This window comes from Typopeltis vanoorti, chromosome 14 (assembly GCF_054136105.1).
Source record: "Typopeltis vanoorti isolate ZY-2024b chromosome 14, IOZ_Tvanoo_1.0, whole genome shotgun sequence".
Classification (NCBI taxonomy): domain Eukaryota; kingdom Metazoa; phylum Arthropoda; class Arachnida; order Uropygi; family Thelyphonidae; genus Typopeltis; species Typopeltis vanoorti.
In genome coordinates this window covers 107,160,863-107,183,243 of record NC_143562.1, presented here as the reverse complement: position 1 = coordinate 107,183,243, position 22,381 = coordinate 107,160,863, and the positions used below count along the sequence as shown (strand labels likewise).

The 22,381-nt window shown below is 34.7% G+C and overlaps 1 protein-coding gene across 1 annotated transcript in view; it reads left to right on the top strand.

Moving 5' to 3' along the window:
* The window catches only part of LOC150099824 (treslin-like), a 290,982-nt gene that overhangs the window by 61,727 nt on the left and 206,874 nt on the right, over nt 1–22,381 (top strand). The window contains exon 3 of the mRNA XM_090403686.1: nt 20,450–20,711. Coding sequence (XP_090259812.1) covers nt 20,450–20,711 — 262 coding nt within the window. The remainder of the gene's footprint in view (nt 1–20,449; nt 20,712–22,381) is intronic.

Here is a 22,381-nt window from a genome sequence, read left to right as displayed (position 1 = left end):
AACCGTTTCTTAAGTATACTAGCATAAATCTTACCAAGAACACTCAGTAGGGAAATACCTCTGTAATTCTCACATTCAGTTTTATTTCCCTTTTTATGTATGGGTACTATGAGAGCTCTACTCCCATCATCGGGAATGCGTCCCTTTGTCCAGGCTTTCTGAACTATACAGTGCAGCCACTGTAAGACTCTTATACCACCATACTTCAGCATTTCTGGTCGAATATCATCTACTCCTGCTGCCTTTCCACATTTCAAGCCTTTGATGGCTTCAAGTATGGATATGTATTCCTGACTGTATGCCTGTTGAGTGTTTTTTACCACTGTGCTATCATTGCTTGTTCCATTTAGCAATTTTTCGAAGTAATTATTCCATACTTCAAGGATATCTTTTTCTACCGTTTTCATGTCACCTTTATCATCTCTAACTCCTTTTACAGCACTCTTTCCTCCATTCCTAACCTTCTTCAACAACCTTCAGAATATTTTGCCACCTTCTTGATATTTATTTTCTATATTCTTGCCAAAATCCTCCCATGACTTTTGTTTAGCTAGTTTTACACAGTGTTTAGCATTCTTGCATTTGTCTCTATATTCTCTAGGAGCACACGCTGACTTATTTGCTTGGAGCTTTTGATATGCTTTCTTCTTTTCCTTCACTGCCTCTTTAACTTCCTGTGTCCACCATGGAGTTCTGATTTTTTTTATCCTTGCAGATAACCTCACCACATGCCTCTCGAATCAATCAATGTTTTCTCAGAGTTTGCCACTGAATCTCCAAGGTTTGATTCCTGTTCTCAAACTCTTTCATTTTTTCTTCAATAATCTTTGTGTATTTTAGTCTACAGTTCACATATGAGAGCTGCTCAACTTTTATTCGCTTTAAAACTTTCTTACATGTTATTCAATTTTATCCTGCTCGAGACTAAATAGTGATCACTTCCAATTTCAAATCCTCTGTACACTCTGGTGTCCTGCACCAGGGAGAAAACATCACTATCAACAATAACATAGTCAATGAGACTTTTCTTATTCCTTGCCTCTTCTCTCCATGTGAATTTGTGCACATTTTTATGTTGGAACATGGCGTTAGTAATAAGCAGTCCATGTCCTGAGCAGAAATCCAACAGGTATTTGCCATTATTATTAGCTTTTTTCTCCAAATTTTCCCAAAATATTTTTGTATGTCTGACAATCATTTCTTACTCTGCTATTTAGATCCCCAACAAGGACCAACTTTTCCTTTTTCATTGTGTCAGTTGCTTTTTCTATAGCCTCAAAAAATTCCTTACCTTCTACCTTAGCAGAACCTTCTGTGGGAACACATAGGCACAGATAAGTCTCATTGTCCAGTTCCCCATTCCGATATTTGCCCACATCACTCTACTTGAGACTGCCTGCCATTAAAGAAGATTAGCCTCATATTTAATGTTGAATACTATGGCTACTCCTTGTTTTCCTTGATTGTCTTTGCGTGAACATAACATTTTGCATTTATTGCTCAGAAAGATCTCACCAGTTTTAGTATTTTTTGTTTCAATCACCCCTATTATGTCGATCTGGTATTTATCTAATTCTTCAGCTAGCTCTATTTCTTTGCCATTCAGGCTTCTTATGTTGATAGTACCGATCTTTAACTCTGGTGGTGTTGAGTTGCGGTGTGCTTTCAGATTTGTTCCAGTAGCTGACTTTTCGCTGTTCACCCTGGTTCCCTGGCAAAAATCAATGGGGGCCTTGTTTAACCAGGTGATGCCCCAGCCGGCACGAAATTTTGTCATGTTGTACCATCATTTTTTATTTTGGTTTAACCAATAAGAATACAATTTGGTCGGCTAAATCCCAAATTGCCAGCCCATCCTCGTTTGTTCAGTATCCAAGTAGATACCCAACGGGGTGCACCACAAGAAGGTGAGAATTGGACATTAGGCCAGTAGTCCTGGTCGGTTCTCTGCATTCCTTTAAAGGCTCTGTGGAGGTCTCCTCTCAGTTATACAGCTTTGACCCTTAAGCATCCCCTCCCTTTAGCATGCATGTTCATCAATTGTTTACTGTATAATTGAAAATTGTCTTCATTTTCTGCCAGGAAAGTGCACTAAAAATCATAAGTGTGTTAATCTCAAGCTGAGTACTTTATTTTCTAGTGAGTTACATACATAATTAATATGTAATCCTTTTTTACATAAAAAAATTATTTTTATAGTAATGGCCACAAACTGCAACGACAGGGAAAAACCAACGTTGAAAAGAAAATTCATTTCTCTCGATGAAAAAATTTAAATCATGGATTGGTTGAAAAATGGAGAAAAACCAGGAGTTGTTGCAAGGACTTTGAATTTAAATGAATCAACAATTCGAATAATCAAACAAAATGAACATAAAATCCGAGAAAGTGTTATTGCTGGGTCAACAGTAGGTGCAAAGTGCGTTGCTCGTCTACGTGATATTCTAATGGGAAAAATGGAGAAATCTCTAATGATTTAGGAAGTTTATTTTTCACATGGTTAGACTATAATAAATTTAGTTTAATTTTTTATCCAAGTGTAAGCAAACAAAGTTTGCACCTGAAAATATCTTCAGGACTGAGGTAATCTAGTGCAACACCAGGCAACTCCGAGCAAAGGTGGACCAAGCTCTCATCGCTCCTTGTCTCAGTATCTCCCATAATGCAAATCACATCTCCTTGCGAACATGTATACTGCTATGCATTAAGGGAAGGTCCGCTACCCAGACCGGTTTCAACCTTTATTGAGGTCTCGTCAGTAGGAACATGAACGAAACCTTGGAGATTCAGTGGCAAATCCTGAAGAAAACATTGATTTGTTAATAGACGCTTGGGTCTGCCTCCCACTGACGAGACCTCAATAAAGGTTGAAACCAGTCTGGGTAGTGGCCCTTTCCTTAATGCATAGCAGTATACATGTCCGCAAGGAGATGTGCTTTGCATTATGGGAGTTACTGAGACAAGAAGCGATGAGAGCTTGGTCCACCTTTGCTTGGAGTCGCCTGGTGTTGCACTACCTTACCTTAGTCCTGAAGATATTTTCAGTCGCAAACTTTGTTTGCTTATACTTGGATAAAGGATTAAACTAAATTTATTATACTCTAATGATTTAGATAGAAGATTACACTCAGAAGAAAATTCCTTCGGATGGAAATCTTATTAAACAAAAAAAAGCTCTCAAAGTTTATAAACATTTATGGTGCAGACCAGGTGTTCAATGTGGATGAATCAGAGTTATATTGAAAAAAAATGCAAAAACACACCTATATTTCGAAAAATTAAAGATCAGCTCCTGAAATCAAAGTTTCCAAAGATAGAATTACTGTACTGTTTTGTAGTAATGCATCAGGTGATTACATGACAAACCAATGTTTATTAACCGATCCTCACATCCTCGTGCTATGAAAGATTAAAATATGCACTTTATTTTATTTTATTTTGACTAAAACATTTATATATTATGTGCAATGAAGTTTACTCACAATTTGTAATTTTTATAATTTTATACTATGTATTTGTTTCATAGTTTATATGTTTTCTTAACTTACATGAATTACCTAAATTCAATAAAAATATATTTTTAGTGGATATATCATTGTTGTTTATAAAATTAAAAAAAAAAAAACAATTTTGGAATATAACCCTACTTTTTCTATGTGATCTGAGTGTCGCATAGCGCTTTATATAACGCGGAATTTCTATGGAACCTAACATCCTCATTATACGCAGTTATTGTTACCTGTGCAGTATTTTTTTCATACTGTTATACTGTAGGTCTATTTTGATTTAATGTGTGTTCATGTTTGCTTTTTTATACTGAACAGTACCTATTGTATTGTCAGCATGAATCACTGCTGTCGTTAATGACCTTATTAGTCACTACTATTGCACAATGTTTGTGTATTTTTACGTTCCTTCAACAGCGACTTAGCCTAAAGCCTGGTTGTATATAATGCTCAGTTTTTCTTTGGTTATTGAAATGAAATGTTGTCTGAGTTGCCGTTTATTGTTTTGTGTTTTCGTAAGTTTTTAGTGAATGATTATCAATTTTTTTTGTAAGTGCGATTAGTTAAAAATATAAATCCAGATGTTGAAATTTCACAAACAGATGTTAATGTTATGGAATGGATTAGAGGTAGAATTGAAAGTGAATTCGAAATCAAATCAGATGCTGAAATTATAAATATGACACTACAGAATGAATTAAAAGACAATGATGACAATAAAGAACTCGAAGAAAAAAGTAACACATAAAGAGGCATTTGACAGTTTTAATATATGTTTATAATGGGCTAAGCAGAATGATATGGCATTCCACAAAATTTTATTGATAATGCAATAAAAAAATTAGTTCAATGCTTATGTAACACATGCACCTTTTTAAAAAAATATTCAAATCCTACTTTCTTTCCAAGATGATTCGCATATCAAATAATTTAATTTTTACGTAATAAAATTGAAACTGATTATTATAAATTAAGAGATTGTTTTGACATAAATACTGTATCAGCCTGTAAAAGAAATATCAGTATTTTTGTTTAGGATATCTGTTAATCAGTCATTTGAAAAAGAAACAAGACATGGCTGATGTATTCTGTACTACTGCTTTTGAGGCTCTTGAATATGACTTCTGGGGAATGGTTCTTTCATTTCTTTCTCCATAGGAGTCAGAGTATATTAAAATTCTTACAATCAGAAAGCGAGTAATGTAATTTAACGTCATTTGTTATTCATAAAAACAATTGAAAATCTCATGACAGTGACATTATACAAGGGGTACTCCTAAAGAAAAATAGGCAAAATTGTCATAAAAATTAATACTAATTTGGAGGCTTAGCATGGAAAATTTTCCAGAAATAATATTTATAATAATTTGTGTTTTGTAATCCAACAATCCCTCAATCATTGGCTCTCTACTGAACCCTCCAAACCACTCCCCAATTCCCCCCACTCATGTAACACATCTTAATAGTAATCACATTTCACTCTCATCATCACATGTCTATGTCATGATCTGACAGTACACATTTTCAATGATTGTATCAATTTTACGAAAGAAGTATACAAAAAATATGTTACTCAAAAACTACACATAAAATTTGTTACGAATTTTCTAAATTATAACATCACCCCAGATTTGGTAATAGGACGCAGCAACAGAACAATTCCTGGAAAAAAAGAATTTATCATGCATACAGAGCACTTATAAAACAGGCCTTAAATGAGAGATTTCAGAAGGAAAAACAGACATATTCACACATTCACCACACACTAAAAACATTAAGTCCAAATTAGTGGGCACTTTTCTGAGAAAATATCCAATCACAAATCAACGATTACACATAGTTAATTGAAACTTGGCATACAAAAAAAAAATAGAATGCCCTAACACAGTGGTTCTTAACCTTTTAGTAGTTGCAGCCCCCTAAATATTCTAAAATATTTTCGTGGCCCCCTAGTTTGTAGTAACATAATAATAATAATTAAATAGCAGTTTTACTTTCTGATTATAATGACAAAAAAAAATCGGAAAACAGAGAAATCAACTTTACTTAAATATTATTTAAAAACTTTACTGTATTTATATTTAGGAAATCAAATAATGTTCTTTGTTTGCTCATTTTATAAGGGGTAAATTTTAAGAAATAAAAAATCAGCGCTGAAAGTTTCGAAAATTAATTGCACTCAAGTAGCACTTAACAACGTTCAGTTCTATGCATTCATACTAGTATTATTTAAAACTTCAGAGAATCACTTCTATCACATGTTCACACATCCAGTAGGCAGATGTCACGACTTGCAGTGTTGCCAGCAGTGAAAAGTCGACTTGTTGCACCACCACAAAAGAAACTACTGCATTAAACTGCATAATTCAGATTACTAATACAAAACGATATAAGTTTGAAACAAAGTAAAATAAGGAGCAAAAAATAATTATTTTAAGAGATTTCCTCAAAATTTTAAATACTAAAAATGTTCTATAAATTTTCCACGGCCCCCTAAGGGGCTGCGACCTAAGAGGTTCAGAATCACTGTCCTAACAGACCCCAATAACAACAAATGTGCAGCTTCCAACCCTTCCGATAACACTACCATGCAACCTACGTCAAATAATTCAATTATAAATTTGATAAATGGCATAATCTTCCATTACTTCAACCGAGGTGATACCAAGGTGAAGTAATGCAGAAGTCATACTTTCTTATATGAGTTCTTATACACACCAAAAGGTGTCTCATTATCATCAACACCCATGGTTCCAATGCCCATAGGTGTCTGATGCCATCTTGATATGATTCTTCCATTGCATTCTATTTTGTGCAAGATGACTCAGTTTGTGTATAGATTTTCCGCACCATTTGAACCCCAAACAGCAGCATTTTTATTTTTCTCTCATTGTTCATTTTATATATATGGCCAAAGAGACGTAGTCTTTTGATTATTTTCTGGATCAGGTTTTCTTTTGGTTGTATTCGTCTGTAGATGTCCTCACATTTCACTTTCTGGATCCAGCTTATTTTCAAGATCTTTCTATAACACTTCCTCTCAAATGCTAATATCCTCCTTTCAGATTCTCTCAGGAGTACCCAGGCCTCACATCCATAGAACATGCTGCTGAAGATACAGGTTTTTACAATGCACAGTTTAGTTTGCATCTTTATAGCTCAGTTCTTCCATATTTTGTTCATGGCTTTTAAAATAGTTGTTGCTCTGGCTATTTTTTATCTCTTTTTTTTGGTGTCCAAGTCATGCGTCATGTGGCATCCAAGATATGTGAAGTGTTCCACATTTTCCAGTTGAAATCTATCTATCGTAATTCTGTTCAATAACTCCTGTTGTCCGAATATCATCATTTTAGTTTTTTCAAAGTTGACATTTAGTCCATATCTTTTTCCTTCTGTGTATAGTGTTGGAACAGTAATGTCTGTTCCAGCCTTGTTGCGTCTTCTTCAATCAGGACAAAGACATCTGCAAAGCAGAGGTAGTTTATTCTCATGCCATTTATTGAAATGCCTCCACCTTTTTCTTTAATCTTATCTGGTGTTCTTCCCAGATGCGTGATGAAGATGATTGGTGATATTGGGACCCCTTGTCTTGTGCCTTGACTAGTGGCAAACCAATCTCCAGTCTCACCTGCTATTCTGATTTTTGCTTGTACTTGGCTGTTTATATCTTTCAGCAGGTGGATCAATTTATTGTCCACACCATAGGATTCCAAGTCAGTCCATGTTATATTTTGGTCAATATTATTTTGGAAGTCCACGAAACAACAGCAGTATGTCTTTTTGTTCTTTCTTCGAGCTTTCTCTGCTATTAGTCTTAGTGCGAGTATTTGTTGCACCGTACTTTGATATTTTCGAAATCTGGCTTGCTCATCAGGAAGATGTGCCTCCATATGACACTTCAGGTGTTCTGTTTGGTATTTTCATCAGCACTTTGCCAAGATGACTCATTAATACAATAGTTCTGTAATTGGTGCAATCTAAATCACTGCCTTTCTTATGAAGAACAACCAAGATCGATTTTTTCCACTCTTCGGGCATACCCTGATCTCCATATTTCATTACATAGCTTATGCATTTCTTTTACAACTGATTCTCCCCCATATTTTAGCATCTTGCCTATTATGTTGTCATTTCCAGGACTCTTGTTGTTCTTGAGATGTTTTATAGCCTTATTCACCTCCTCTTCCAAGATATCATTTTCAAAGATCTCTGCTGGTGGAGAGATTGCTTTTAGTTCTTTGATTACTTCTGTTGCAGTATTGTTTAGTTGATTTTTATATAGTTCGCTGCAATATCTTGTCCATCTGTGTATGATTTTTGTCTTGTCCACCAATACTTTACCATCTTCATCTTTGACTGCTACCGATCTTGTTTGACTTCCTATTGACATTTCTTATAAGTTTGTAGACCTCTCTAGTTTTGTGTTCTCCATGGTACTGTTCAATGTCTTTGCACTGGTCCTCCAGCCATTTGGCTTTATCAGATCTTGCTGCTTTCCGTACCTCATTGCATTTTTGATGGTATAACTCATCTGCAGCTTCTGAATTATCTGTTTTAAGTTTCAGTTCTCTTTTCTCTTGTACCAATTTTAGGGTTTCCTGAGTTATCCATTTCTTGTTGATCTTTTCTCTTTCAGGAATTACTTCCTCTACTGCTTTTTTTAGCACTGTAGTCAGTCGTTCTGCTCTTGTATTTATATTTTGTTTTTCACTTGGGGTCTTATGCTTAGTTTCCAATATGTTCTGATATGCTGTTCTTAGGTGTCTCACCTTATTATTAAAATCCTCAAGATTAGAGAAAGATGTTGGAAGGTTTTTTTTTTTTTTTTTTTTTTCCACTTGGTTATACAAGTTATACTTCAGGTGCAAACTTTGTTTGGTTACACTTGATAAAGGATTAAGTGTATAATTTCTTGTATAACCAAGTGAAAAATAATTCCAGCATCTTTCTCTAATTCGGAGGATTTTAATAATAAGGTGAGACACCTTTTGGAAACTCATATAAGAAAGTATGACTTCTGCATTACTTCAACTTTGATATCACCTCTGGGTCTAGCTCTCACTGAAGAGACCTCAATAAAGGTCGAAACTGGTCTAGGTAGTGACCCATCACATAATGCATACATTATACATGTCCACAAGGAGATGTACTTTGCAATATGGGATACTAAGGCAAGTGATGCGAAGTTATACCACCTTTGCCATGAGTTGCCCCTGTCCTGATAATACTTCAGGTGCAAACTTTGTTTACTTACTTGGATAAAGGATTCACTAAGTATATAATTTCTTGTATAACCAAGTGGAAAAACAAAAAAACTTCCAATTTATCATATTATAAACCCACACCTGATGAAATTACCATTCTAAATAAAGATCTAAACTTTGCAATACCCCCATTTCTTGTATAACCAAGTAGAAAAACAAAAAAACTTCCAATTTATCATATTATAAACCCACACCTGATGAAATTAATTCTAAATAAAGATTTAAACTTTGCAATACCCCCAAAATATGTGCCAAACAAAGACATTATTTAAAAACGAGACTTTTTGTGGTTATGAAACCATAGGTACTTTATTACTACATATATTAGTATAATCCTGCCTACTAGTTTCGCTAGTGACTGTCTAGCTTTGTCAAGGCTGAACGGTACACACAAAAAATATGAGAGAATACAGAAATGTTGCTAACTGTTAGGCAGTTAAGTTTGAACCTATCCGTGCATGTGTTGAGAAGCTTCGGTCAGTATCATGGATATGTGTTGTATGCACACGTGTGTTGGAAAATGAAATTTTTACCAAAATTACACCTAAACCATCGATATGGTGGAGATATGTTGATGATATTTTCATCATTTGGAATGAAAACATGGAAAAACCTACAGGTGTTTTTAAGAGAGAATAAACTCTCTTCAAAACAAGATTAAATTTACTCTAGAAGTTAAAAAAAAAAAAAAACAGACAACTCCCCTTCCTAGACATACTGGTGAAAAGGCAGGAGAATAATTTTAAACTTTCCATATACAAAAAGCCTACAGATACTGGACGTTATTTACATTATTCTTCCAACCATCATAGATCACAAAAACATAGCATCATTCACATGTTATGGAACAGAGCCAAAAAGTTTATTTCAGATGAAGAAGAGGTACAGACAGAACTTTCTCAAATTGCTATAACACTATCACAGAATGGTTTTTCTACAAACATCATCAACAAGTTCCTTTATAAAGACAATCTCCAACAACAAGGAACAGTCATCCAGTACATTTCAACAGTAGTCATCCCTTATGTAGATTCAGTCTTTTCAAGATTAGTGAGAATGTTAAAATCTCTCAACATCAGAGTGGTATTTAAGCCTAACACTACCATCAGACAAGTATTAAGATCTCTTAAAGACAGTCTACCATTTTTCAAATATCCAGGTGTTTATAGAATTCCATGTATGTGCAACCTTTCATATATTGGATAAACTTCAAGAAGTCTGGAAATCAGACAGAAGGAGCATGTTGGGGATGTCAATCACAACAGGACAGTCTCCTTGGGCTTAGCACATCACTTTGCAACTTCCAACCATGCAATTGACTGGGAAAATAGCTCTATGCCGTATTTGGATGATGATGACAGTTACAGAATTTTCAAGGAAGCAGCAGTGGTATTAAGAATGGGTAACAACCTCAACAGAAATCAGGGTGGCATACTGAAAGATATATGGAAAAACTTGATCAACTCACTCAGTTTAACAGAACTACAATACGCAAAAAATCATGTAACACGTGTGCATGCAACACGTATCCATGATACTGACTGAAGCTTTTCAACACATGCACGCATTGTCACGCATAGTTTCAAACTTAACTGCCTAACAGTTAGCAACGTTTCTGTATTCTGTCATTTTTTGTGTGTACCGTTCAGCTTTGACAAAGCTAGACAGTCGCTAGCAAAACTAGTAGGCAGGATTATACTAATATATGTATTAATAAAGTATCTATGGTCTCATAACCACAAACAGTCTCTTTTTTAAGTATTTTATGACCAAATGTGTATAATTTAAAAAGACATTATCGAAAAACAGAAATAGCTAAACTAAAAATAAACCCCCAACAAAGAAATAATATTTCATAAAATAACATCTTAAATAGCAAAATAAAAATACAATCCAACATTACTCCACACCTACAAAAAGCTCTGATATCATTAAAAAAGAACCTGGACATAATGATTGCTAAAGCAGAAAAAGGCAATACAGTGTTCATCATTAACAAAATGGATTATCCCAACAAAATAATAGAAATTTTAAATGATTAAAACATATACCAAAAAAAGACTTAAATATAACCCCGTCCCCACCCTCATAAAATAAAACAAATTAATAATATGCTACACAAATTAAAAAATCAAAATAAGATAGATAAAATAACATTGAAAAATACAATACCCCGCACCAATAATCTCATACAAAAACACCACCACATCACCTTTATCAAAATTCTTAGTAAAATTACTCAAACCTTTACTAACCAAGTCAAAATGAATGATTAAAAAACACAGACAACCTGTTTCAAAAATCAACAAACCTAATTCTATCCCACAAAGACATCCTCACTTCACTGGACGCAACATTGTTATACACCAATGTGAACATCCCCAGAATAGGACGTGCATTAAGACATACATTACTCGCAGAAGGCTACACCCTAGGATCACAAACAAAATTTAACACCCAGCGATATCGTAAACCTGATAAAACTAATAATTTAAGCAAGCTTTTTAAATTTAACAAAATCTATATCCAAATTTTCAGACTCCCAATGAACCAAAATATTAGTGGACAATTAGCCAAATTGTTTCTATCACATGCATCTACTCAGCTGTCTCTTTCCCTCCCAGCATCACCTTTTACGACCAATACGTGGATGATGTTCTATGCATTGGAAAACCAGCATGCATCACCACTTTACAAGCATCTTTTATGACTTCAGCAATAGACTCAAGTTCACTATAGAAACAGAACATAAAAAATCCATAAATATTCTAAACCTAACATTAATTAGAACAAACAACAAAATAGCCACAAACCCACACATATCAGAAATTACCTCCACTTTAACTCATATCATCGTTATTCTATTAAAAAATCAGTCATTCTAGCACAATTTATAAGTGCACAAAAGTTTTCGTCTACATATCATTATCTTAACATAGAAATAAAGAAGTTAACACAGATTTTTAGAAACTGAAATTACCCAACACATTTAATAAATTATGCTAACCAAATGTTGAAAACCCGTCAAAACAGTGCAATAACTGAAACAAACTTCCAAACACAAAACTGTCATATATCCAGAACACATACAAAACCTATAAATACATTTTAAACATACTAACCATAAATTAGCATTCACCACAAACCAAAAATTGGCAACACTCCTAAAGCCTACCAGATCTCATACTTACAAAGAAATGTTAGAATACCGCAACGTAGTATACAAATCTCTTTGCCAACACAATTCTAATGTCACTTACACAGGTTCCATGATCAGATATTTATGGGCAAGATTACAGGAACGCTTCTGTGACTGTAATATACCAATCCCAGAACATTTAAGCAACAAGAAACAAACAAGAAATTAGCAGCCCATCTTCTTGAACCGAAACATACCCTGCAAATCAACAACACTGTGATAGTAGACATACAGAAAAATGAAACAATGCTTAGAATATCGGAAACAATAGCCATAAAATGTAACAAAAACTCCATAAACGTTCACACCACCTATGTAATCTCTGAGAGTTGTAAGCTTCACAACATGAAAATTGGGTCAAGATCCCGACCAGTGGAAACCAACACAAATATATCCATGGCAAAAACACTAAGCTGACATGACACAGCCACCGCTTTTCCCACAAGTTCCGAAGACAACTCTCGGTCGAAATGGCTCACACCCCGTTTCTCCCACTCCTAATCTTGATTCATCATATTCTATATTTCTCCTCTCCTATAAAAATATTCTATCTTTCTCCTTTTTTCCCCAAAGAATTTATAGTCCATCCTTGGGTACTCGGTTTCAATTCACATACCTTTGTTTTTGTCTGCAATTCTTGCTCCGACATTTATCTATCTCCACATCCCCCCCTTCCTCTTTTTGATCATACTTTCACAATGTTATTTAAATGTTTATCATTATACGCCTGATGCTTCTCCAAAAGAAGACAGCCTTGAACATCCTACAAAGGTATGTTCAAAATTATTACTTCCATATGTTTCATTTATCTACATCACTAAACTATCAATAATGTCTTAAATAAATCGAGTAAGCTAAAGTAAAATAGGCAAAATAGCCATAAAAATGAATAGAAAATCTAATTTCTAAAACTTGAAGTGTGATGATCCATGTAATGGTATTTTACAAGGAAAGAAAGAAAGAAAAGTTCATGTGTATTTCAATAAATGTTGTTTGAAAAAAAATATATAAATATTTAACAAAATGATTTTCAATACAAGCATTTGCAAATTACAAAAATAATTTCATTATTGTCAGTGAAATGAAACAACATAAATTGTCTTGTTCCATTGCACTGATTTGAAGAATAAAGACAGCAAATTTACTACTACTAAATAAATTCATCACAAAGGCTTATCAGTGGTTATTTCAGGATTGATAATTTATTTTTATATGCAAAATTCATTTTTATTTTTGGGAACAGACACAATAAATAAATTATGCAGTAAAAGTGTTGAATACTGAAGGACAATGAAAGAAATTCCATGTAACAGAGTATACTGTGTTAAGTGACACAAAGGTCACTCAGTTACAGTTAATCTACCAATGGCTCTACATTTGCTGTTAAAAGATTAATGACAGAGAAAGGTAATTACACACTAAAAGATAGAATGATGGTGATATTTTGATCCACAAATTCCTAAGGTGGTCTTTAGTATTTCACCCAGTTGGGAGGTTAAAGGGATCTGCATGCCCTGTCTTAAAGAGACTTCTAAACAAATAGCAAGGATCCTCTGAGTTTCTAAGAGTTTACTGTTTATCCTAAATTAAGCTTTGTTTATTTATCTCTAATCCAAGTTAGAAATCATTCACAGAGTGTGTAAACTTTCTACAATTGTATTATAGGCAGGGGGAAGAAAATTTACACTTGTTATGAAATTTGTAATATGGCAAGATAAGAATAGTTTAATACTAAAACAGTTATCTGCAGTACTTTGAGCTTCATCCCCCCCCCCCCCCATGTTCATGGTAGAATGGACCTCCCAATGGCAGTTCTCTCTCGATCTTCTATATCTTAATTATTCAGAGTAGTCACTATAAAACTTTTGTATACCATATTTTGGTATACAAAATTTCTGGTTGAATATCATTTCCATCTACCTTTCTTTACATTTCTGAAAAGGCAGCAAGAGTAAATGAACTTTTTTCTGTTTCAAGTACTGATGTGCACTAATTGCATTCCTCTCGAATATTTTCTACCACTTCTCTGTCACTCTTGTTTAACAATCCCTTGAACTAATTACTCTGAACATCCAGAATATCTTCAGATTTTATTTCACTTTTAGCATCTTTTATAATTTTTTCTTTTATTTTTATTTGATTTCTTATAATAATTTTTTCTTCATTTCTAAGCTTGCCAGTAGTCTCTAGAGCATTTTACCATCCCCTTCATATTTATCTTCTGTCTTAAAAGCCTTCTGATGACATTAAGCTACTTTTACATGTAGCTCAGCTGTGCTTTCTTGAATTTTTCTCTGTATTCTGTCAGAGCACCTGTTAGCTTATTTGCCAGGAACTTTAGATATGATTTCTTCTTTTCATGACTGCCACTTTAACTATGTGAGCCGACCATGATATTCTGATGTTTCTATCCTGTATGCCTCCTTGGCTGAATCAGTCAGTATTTTTTTCTGTTTGCCACTGAATTTTTGAGGTTTAGTTCTTGTTTTCAAAGTATGCAGTTTTACTTTGCATTCTTCATATTCTCTTGTATCCTTAACCTGAGCAAAGATATTACTATGAACAGTTGCATAAGTTGATAGTAGTTTTTTTATATATATATATATATATATATTTTGTTTGTTCTCTCCAATTAGTGCACATCTTTATGTTGGGACTAATGTCCCAACATAAAGATGTTGTCCTGTCCTGAGCAGAAACCTACCAGGAACTTACCATCATTTGCTTTTCCCTTTTTAGCATTTTTCCTAAAATATTTATATATAATCTGGTATTCATTTCCTATTCTGATTAGATATCGATCCAGGACCACCCTTGGTTTTCTTTGTCAGCTGCCTTCTCTGATGACTTTAAAAATTGCTCTGTTTATTTCTTAACGAAACACTTATGGGATACTAAGGCAAGTGATGAGAAGTTATACCACCTTTGCCACGAGTTGCCCGTCCTGAAAATACTTCAGACGCAAACTTTGTTTGCTTACACTTGGATAAAGGACTAAACCAAATATATAATTGGTAGCATAGCCAAGTGAAAAAATTTCCATCAACTATCTCTAATCTAGAGAATTTTAATAATAAGGTGTGACACCTTTTGGCAACTTGTATATGGAAATATGACTTCTCTATTACTTCCACCTTGGTATCACTACTTAAAAACAATCTGCAGGCTCATTGTCACACCAGAATCACTCCTGAAAAGGGCATCTTCTGGGCAATGCCACAGGTGTCAAAAATATGGCCATGCCCAGAAACTATGTAAAGCTGAATTTAAATGTTTGAAATGTGAGGATAGCCACCCAACCAATACCTGCACAAAACCGAAAACCACCTCGGCTAAATGTGCCAACTGTGGTGGCCCTCATCCTGCCAACTATAAGGGATGTATTCAGCACCCAAAGAATAGACAGATGGAGACAGCCAAACAATCCTCCTCCTCCTCTAGTACAAGAACACCAGAGGCCCCTGCACCACAGCCGGAGGCTTGGCGGCCACAGTTGGAGACCTTCAAAGATAGAGGGAGCCAAAGGCAAACAAGAAGTTATGTTGAATGTGGCCCGTACAAACAAATCAGCACCTACAAACCTGACAGCTGTTATTACAGCCGCTCTAGCAAACATGCTACAAGGCTTCAGCAACCTCCACTAAAAGATTTCTACGTGAAACACAGGAAATCCTCACAAACTTATTCCAGCCTCTCTTCAGATCGTTGCATGGAATGCAAATGGCCTTAAAAACAAAATTCTGGAGCTCCAAGATTTCATCTACAGTTATCAGCCAGATATTATACTAATTAGCGAGACACATCTAAGACCCTCAGACAACCCTAAAATAAAGGGTTATCTCCTATATAGAAACAACAGGTTAATCTACAGAGGCAGCTGCACTGCCATCTTCATTAAAAATTCCATCAAGCACCATTCTGTAAACAACCCTCCAACCACTAACCTTGAGATCACAGGTGTGGAAGTATTCACCAGCTCGGCTGGCAGACTGAAAATCTACTCAGTTTACAACCCACCCCTAAAAACTGTACTGCACTCTGATCTAAATGCCATCTTAGGCACTAGAGAGTCCACCATTATTGCCAGCAATTTGAACTCCAAGCACCCTGCCTGGAATTGTAGAACCACCAACAAGAATTGCTGCATCCTTTCCAACTACATAGGATCAAACTATGCTGTTGTGGCAAGCCCCACCGAACCAACTCAGTACGTTTGGCACTGCTGACATCCTGGATATAGCTATCCTGCAAGACATTAAACTTCAATACAGCCTAAAATCATTAAATGAGTTATCATCTGATCACAACCCAATTCTTATACAGCTGGGAAAAACAAGAATACTTGTCTCCTCCCTCTCACTCCTATATATTGAAGGAAAGATTGTCAAAAGTGCTCAGGGATTCTATCGGACCTGTTCCTCACATATGTACAAAAGAAGATGTAGAATCTGCAGTTACAAGCCTCACCGAGCAAATTAACTCTGCTATAACGGTAGCCACCTCCTACAAATCTATCCCCAAGCCTGGTCGTCTGCTCGAAGACATTATGAACTTGATCAGAGAAAAAAACAGAGCCAGGAAAAGATTTCACAACACTCGTGCTCCACAAGACAAAACAGTTCTAAATAGAATAAATGGGACAGTGAGAGATGCACTCAAAGCTCATAGAGACCAAGTGTGGGAAGAAAAGTTAGCCTCTATCTCACCTACTAATCACTCTGTCTGGGGACTACTGAGAAATATCAGAAACAAAGGCAGATCCCTTCCCCCAATATTTTCTGACCAGAGCCTTGTTCATACAGACATAGACAAGGCAGAAGCTATAGCAAAAAATTTAGAAGAGCAGTGCAAAACCTTCATATGAAAACCTAGACTTCGATCACATAAAATTCACAGACAGGTCAGACACTCACTCAAACTTCCTGATACCAGTGCTGATTTATATAAACTGAAATATATGATATTATTAAAAATTTAAAGAACAAAAATCTCCTGGGCCAGATGGCATCACAAACAGGGTGATCAAACTGCTGCCCTGAAAAGCTGTTGTGCACCTGACCATAATAATAAATGCAATCTTAAGATTTCACTATTTTCCTTCCAACTGGAAACTGGCTGATGTAATCCCTATACATAAGCCAAACAAGGACCCACACCTACCTCAAAATTATTGTCCAATCAGTCTCATCTTCAACTTGGATAAGGTTGCAGAGAAGGTCATCCTCTCACGACTTCAAGCCTCAGTAAATGAGCTAGATATCCTTCTTAAAGAACAGTTCGGTTTTCGGCAACACCATAGTACTACCCAGCAAATCCACAGAATTGTGGAATATATTACCACCAGCTACAACTGGTGTCAATACACGGGAGCTGTTTTTCTTGATCTATCCAGAGCATTTGACAAAATATGGCACTTCGGATTGCTACACAACCTTATCTCAACTGGTATCTCACTAAAAATGGTACATTTAGTTAGATCGTTTCTACAAAACAGAACCATGCAAGTCAAGATCAATGGTACTACCTCATCTCAGCACCATATCTTGGCTGGAGTACCACACGGATCCCTACTGGTTCCATTGCTGTTCACTATATACATATCAGATATCCCACACAACCCAGTGTCATCCATCATGGCCCTATATGCGGATGACATAGCATTGTTAGCCAGATCTCTCCGACCACACCTCATTACTAGAAAACTTGAAGAAAACCTTTTAAAATTAGAAAGATGGTTCTCCAAATGGAGACTGGAAGTAAATCCCCCCAAAAGTTCAGCCATTTTCTTCACGAAAAGGTCGATATCTCCTGCAGGAGACGTCATACTATTCAATACCAAAATTTCCTGGCAGACAGAAACAAAATATACCTTGGTGTCGTCCTCGACAAAAAATTAACTTTTAACCAACACATCACAGCTATGTGTGCAAAGGAATCTAAAGATCGCCTAGATCTATCCCCCAATCAACAGGAACAGCAAGCTAAACATCAGAATCAAATTGCTTTTATACCAGCTGATGATTTGTCCTATAGTCACTTACACTTCTCTAGGTTGGAGCCACACCTCCACTACAAATATTATCAAACTGCAACGTGTGCAAAACAAGTGCTTGCGAATGATCCTGAATTCCCCGTGGTTCATCAGAAACAATCAACTTCATCAAGATACAAACATTCCTTATATTTTCTCTTTCCTACAATCTTTAGCAACGAAGTTCTTCTTAAAGACATCCATATACCCCAATGATCTAGTTCAGCAAGCTGTAGCATACGACGCAACAGATTCATTCAAATATAAAAGACCAAAAGCTATTTTAACTTCCTGTAGCAATGCATAATCTCCATCCCCATCCAGGGCGAGCAAACTGATCATAACACTCTACCTTCACTGTAGCCGTAACAGATAGTGGGAAATATGAAAAGCTTCTTACTTCACCCCTAAAGATATTAATGTCAATTGTCTTAGTATCACTACCTCTGGGTCTGGCTCTCACTGATGAGACCTCAATTAAAGGTCGAAACTGATCTGGGTTGCGAGACTTCCCTTAATGCATAGCATTATGGGATACTAAGGCAAGTGATGAAAAGTTATACCACCTTTGCCACGAGTTGCCCCAGTCCTGAAAATACTTCAGATGCAACACTTTATCCACATTATTGTTGCTTACACTTGGATACAGGATTAAACTAAATATATAATTGGTTGAGGGAAGCATGTTCATTCCAGTAGTTAATTTTTCGTTGTTTGCTCTGATTCCTCTGATAAAAACAGCGAGGATTTGTGCTGGCAGTGCCCTAGCGAACACATTTCCATGGGTTCGATCATCTAAGTTAGAATTTGCCAGTCCATCCTCAGTCAATCATTATTCAAGTGCATACCTAATAAGGATACACTGGGAGAGGATTAGACATTGGGTCAGAAGCCCTGGTTGGTTCTCCACATTCCATACACGCTATAGGAAGCCTTCTCTCAGTTATCTAGCTTTGATTCTTAAATGACCATTTCGATTTATTTGTATAATTCAAAATCTAATCAAGAGTTAACTGTAATTTAAATTATTTCATAAACTTTTTATATATCATTGCTTGAGTTTTTAATTCCATAGTTTTAAATTAGGTATAAACTGATGAAGCACTATCAATTATTTTTCTTTATATGCTCCTTGGAAGAACTTTGTCATAGTATATTTCATGGACTATTACTATTTACCTACTGAAATTATCAAGTTTGTTGCCTTCATATTGAATGCAGATGTCTTTTACCCTACATTTTATTCTAGGCATTAAAAAAGGTTCATGTACTTCTGATTACATTAAAAAATGCAATCAGAAGTACAGGAAAACCTCGCTTAACACAATTAATTAATCCATCAATTAATGCAAGCTAAGCGAAATTGCTTTAAGCGAATACAATAAACAATAGGAATAATTATAATTCATCCATCTGTTAGCATAAATTTGAAAAAAAAAATTATAAGCTATATTAGAGGATAAAATCATCAAAGTTAATAAAAATTAATTGCTTAAATTTTTATTTAATGTCTAAACATTTGATTGAACTACTTCTTTACAAAAAAAAAAAAAAGTAAAGATGTTTGAATGGTGCTCAACTTTTTCATCTTGTCATGCAGTTTACTATAGCTGCCGATCACTTTATCAAGATTTTGGCAGACTTCAAAGCTTCATAACATTTCAGGATCAGCATCAAACAAAATTTCCTTAGCATGCTCAATGTGATTGAAAACTAGTTAATTCTTTCTCAGTTAGCTTCTTAGTCGTGACATTCTCTTCTTGTTCGCACTCCTTATCTTCTTCTTCTCCATATGCACGCCGTTCTTCTAGTTGAAGAAGATCATTCACACTTAACTGTTCTGAATAGAAATCGAGCAAGTTTTTTTAGCTTTTCCTCTAACGTAATTACTTTTCTTCTCTTTTTATTACTGCTACTTTCTTTATCACTCTTTTTCTTTTCCATATCAATCTAAATTAAAGCAAAATGAAGGAAAAATGATTGAGCGAGAGAACACAGTTTGCACTTTCACTTGCAATGATAGCTTTGAGTCAACTACTGAGTGTCGCCAGCCACCACCTGCACCACTGCCCACTGGCTGCTACATTGACAAGTGCCACTGCTTGCTACAGATTGGCAATGCATAATGTAAAAAAAAAAAAAAGCCTAAACTGATTACTCACTCACTTAAAGCAGGAAATAGTATCATTTCACTCAGTCGCACCAACTGATTATCGTGCATATCGAATTCGTGTTAAGCAAGATTTTCCTGTACTATAAAAAAAAAAAAAAAACTTGATATGATTTCAGTTTTTCCTAAATAATTAGGATACAAATTAGTGAAAATAAATTGTTTTCAACTCATTTTAAAAATATTATTTTTCTGCTTTTTATAATTCACCAATTTTTAACATTTGATCATTTAAAAAAAATTGTATGAAATTTTAAATAAAATTAACTTTTTGTATAGGACTTACTTAATGAAGAAGACCAAAATTTCTAGTGAAGATACTACTACTTTACCTATAAGTGAGGCAGAGATTTTAAATGCTCACGAAATACAACAGATTACTCTTAAGCACTTGTATATTAGAGGAACTGCTCCTAATAAAACTTCATTTCCACTTAAAGGAATTACATTTTTATGTACCGCAGTACATTATGACAGTTTGGAAAGTTTCCATGCATTTAATCAGCTATTGAAAGAAGTGGCATCTAGGAACTTAGTTTTGGTGAGGAAAAATTGTGAAATTAATTCTGAAAAAAAAAAATATATATATATATATATATTTAGGTATATCTGTGCATGTATCAGTAGCTGCCGGTGAAAATTTTAAGTGGGGGTGCTGCATATATAAAAAAAAAAACACTTTTTTTCCCTAATCAGTAACGAATTTATTAATAAATAAATTTACATATTAAAAATATTTCATCCTCGCCACGAACAAACATCAATAATAAAAGTTTCGTATCAATAACAATGACAAGTGCAAATGAATATCAGGGTTAGATCACAGTGTAGTTGTTTCGTGTAACGATAATTGAAAAAATATAATTCTTTTCATATTTTCAACAGTGACACTTGTCATAATTCAGCCTTGTATCTATAATAAATAAATAATTATATGTTATTTTAACAAAATAAAATAAGATTTACAAAAAATAGTTCACCAGGCACACGCACCAATAATAAACGTATTTCACAGAAAAAAGGCGCATTCTTAACATGTGCATTCTGTATATACAATTGAGCTTTGAACAACACTGATGTGAACTGTATAGGTCCACTTATATGCTGTTTTTTGAATAAATATATTGGAAAATTTTTTAGAGATTTGCGACAATTTGAAAAAAACTCGTAGACAAACTGCACCTAAAAGTATCAAAAAAATTAAGAAAAAGTAGGTTTGTCAAGAATGCAAATTTGTAGATACTAGTGTATTTTATCATTTACTACCATAAAATATACAGAAATCTATCATAAAAAGTTCAAATTTATCAAAACTTATGCACATAAACACGTACAAACACTTATAACACTTACGTTCGCAGTTGAGAGATATGTAAACTGCATAAAATTAACCATTATTAATTAATTAATTTAAATAATTGATGACAAAGAAGCAACAATCATTGCTGCTTATTTGTTATCAATGCATGAACATTTTTCATATTTACACATTAAAACCGTAAATAAATATGAATTTCTTTTTCACATTATCTTTTCATTTTTGATGTTTAGTGTTACAGTAATACATATATACAGTGTCTTATATCATATAAGACAATATTCATGTAAGTACTGATAGACAGACGATTCATCTTGTAAACAGATGATGTAAACTTACAGTATTGATACAGTACTGTAAATGTATTTTCTCTTCCTTATGATTTTCTTAATAACATTTTCTTTTTTCTAGCTTACTTTATTGTAAGAATGCAGTATATGATACATATATCATACAATTCATACAAAATGTGTTGATCGAATTGTTTATGTTATTGGTAAGACTTCCTGTCAAGAGTAGGCTATTATTTTTATACACGGATTTTCAACTGTATGGGGGATCGGTGCCCCTAACCCCAGTGTTTCTCAACGTGTGGCATACGCCCCATAGGGGAACAATTAGAAAATGTACATGTACGTATTTATATTATACTTTTTCAGAACTTGGCTGACTATTATGCTAGAGGGGGGCATCAAAATCTTTGAGACGTTGAGGTGGGGCATGATCCAAAAAAAGGTTGAGAAATACTGCCTTACCCCTACATTGTTTCAGCTGAATGTGTGTGTGTGTGTCATCTTCCTGTTACCTTGCAGTGTCAAGGGTTTATTAATCAACAGGCCTCAAGCCGTTCACAGGATAAGGTGATCAGCCTTGGTGAATCCTATGTCCATAGT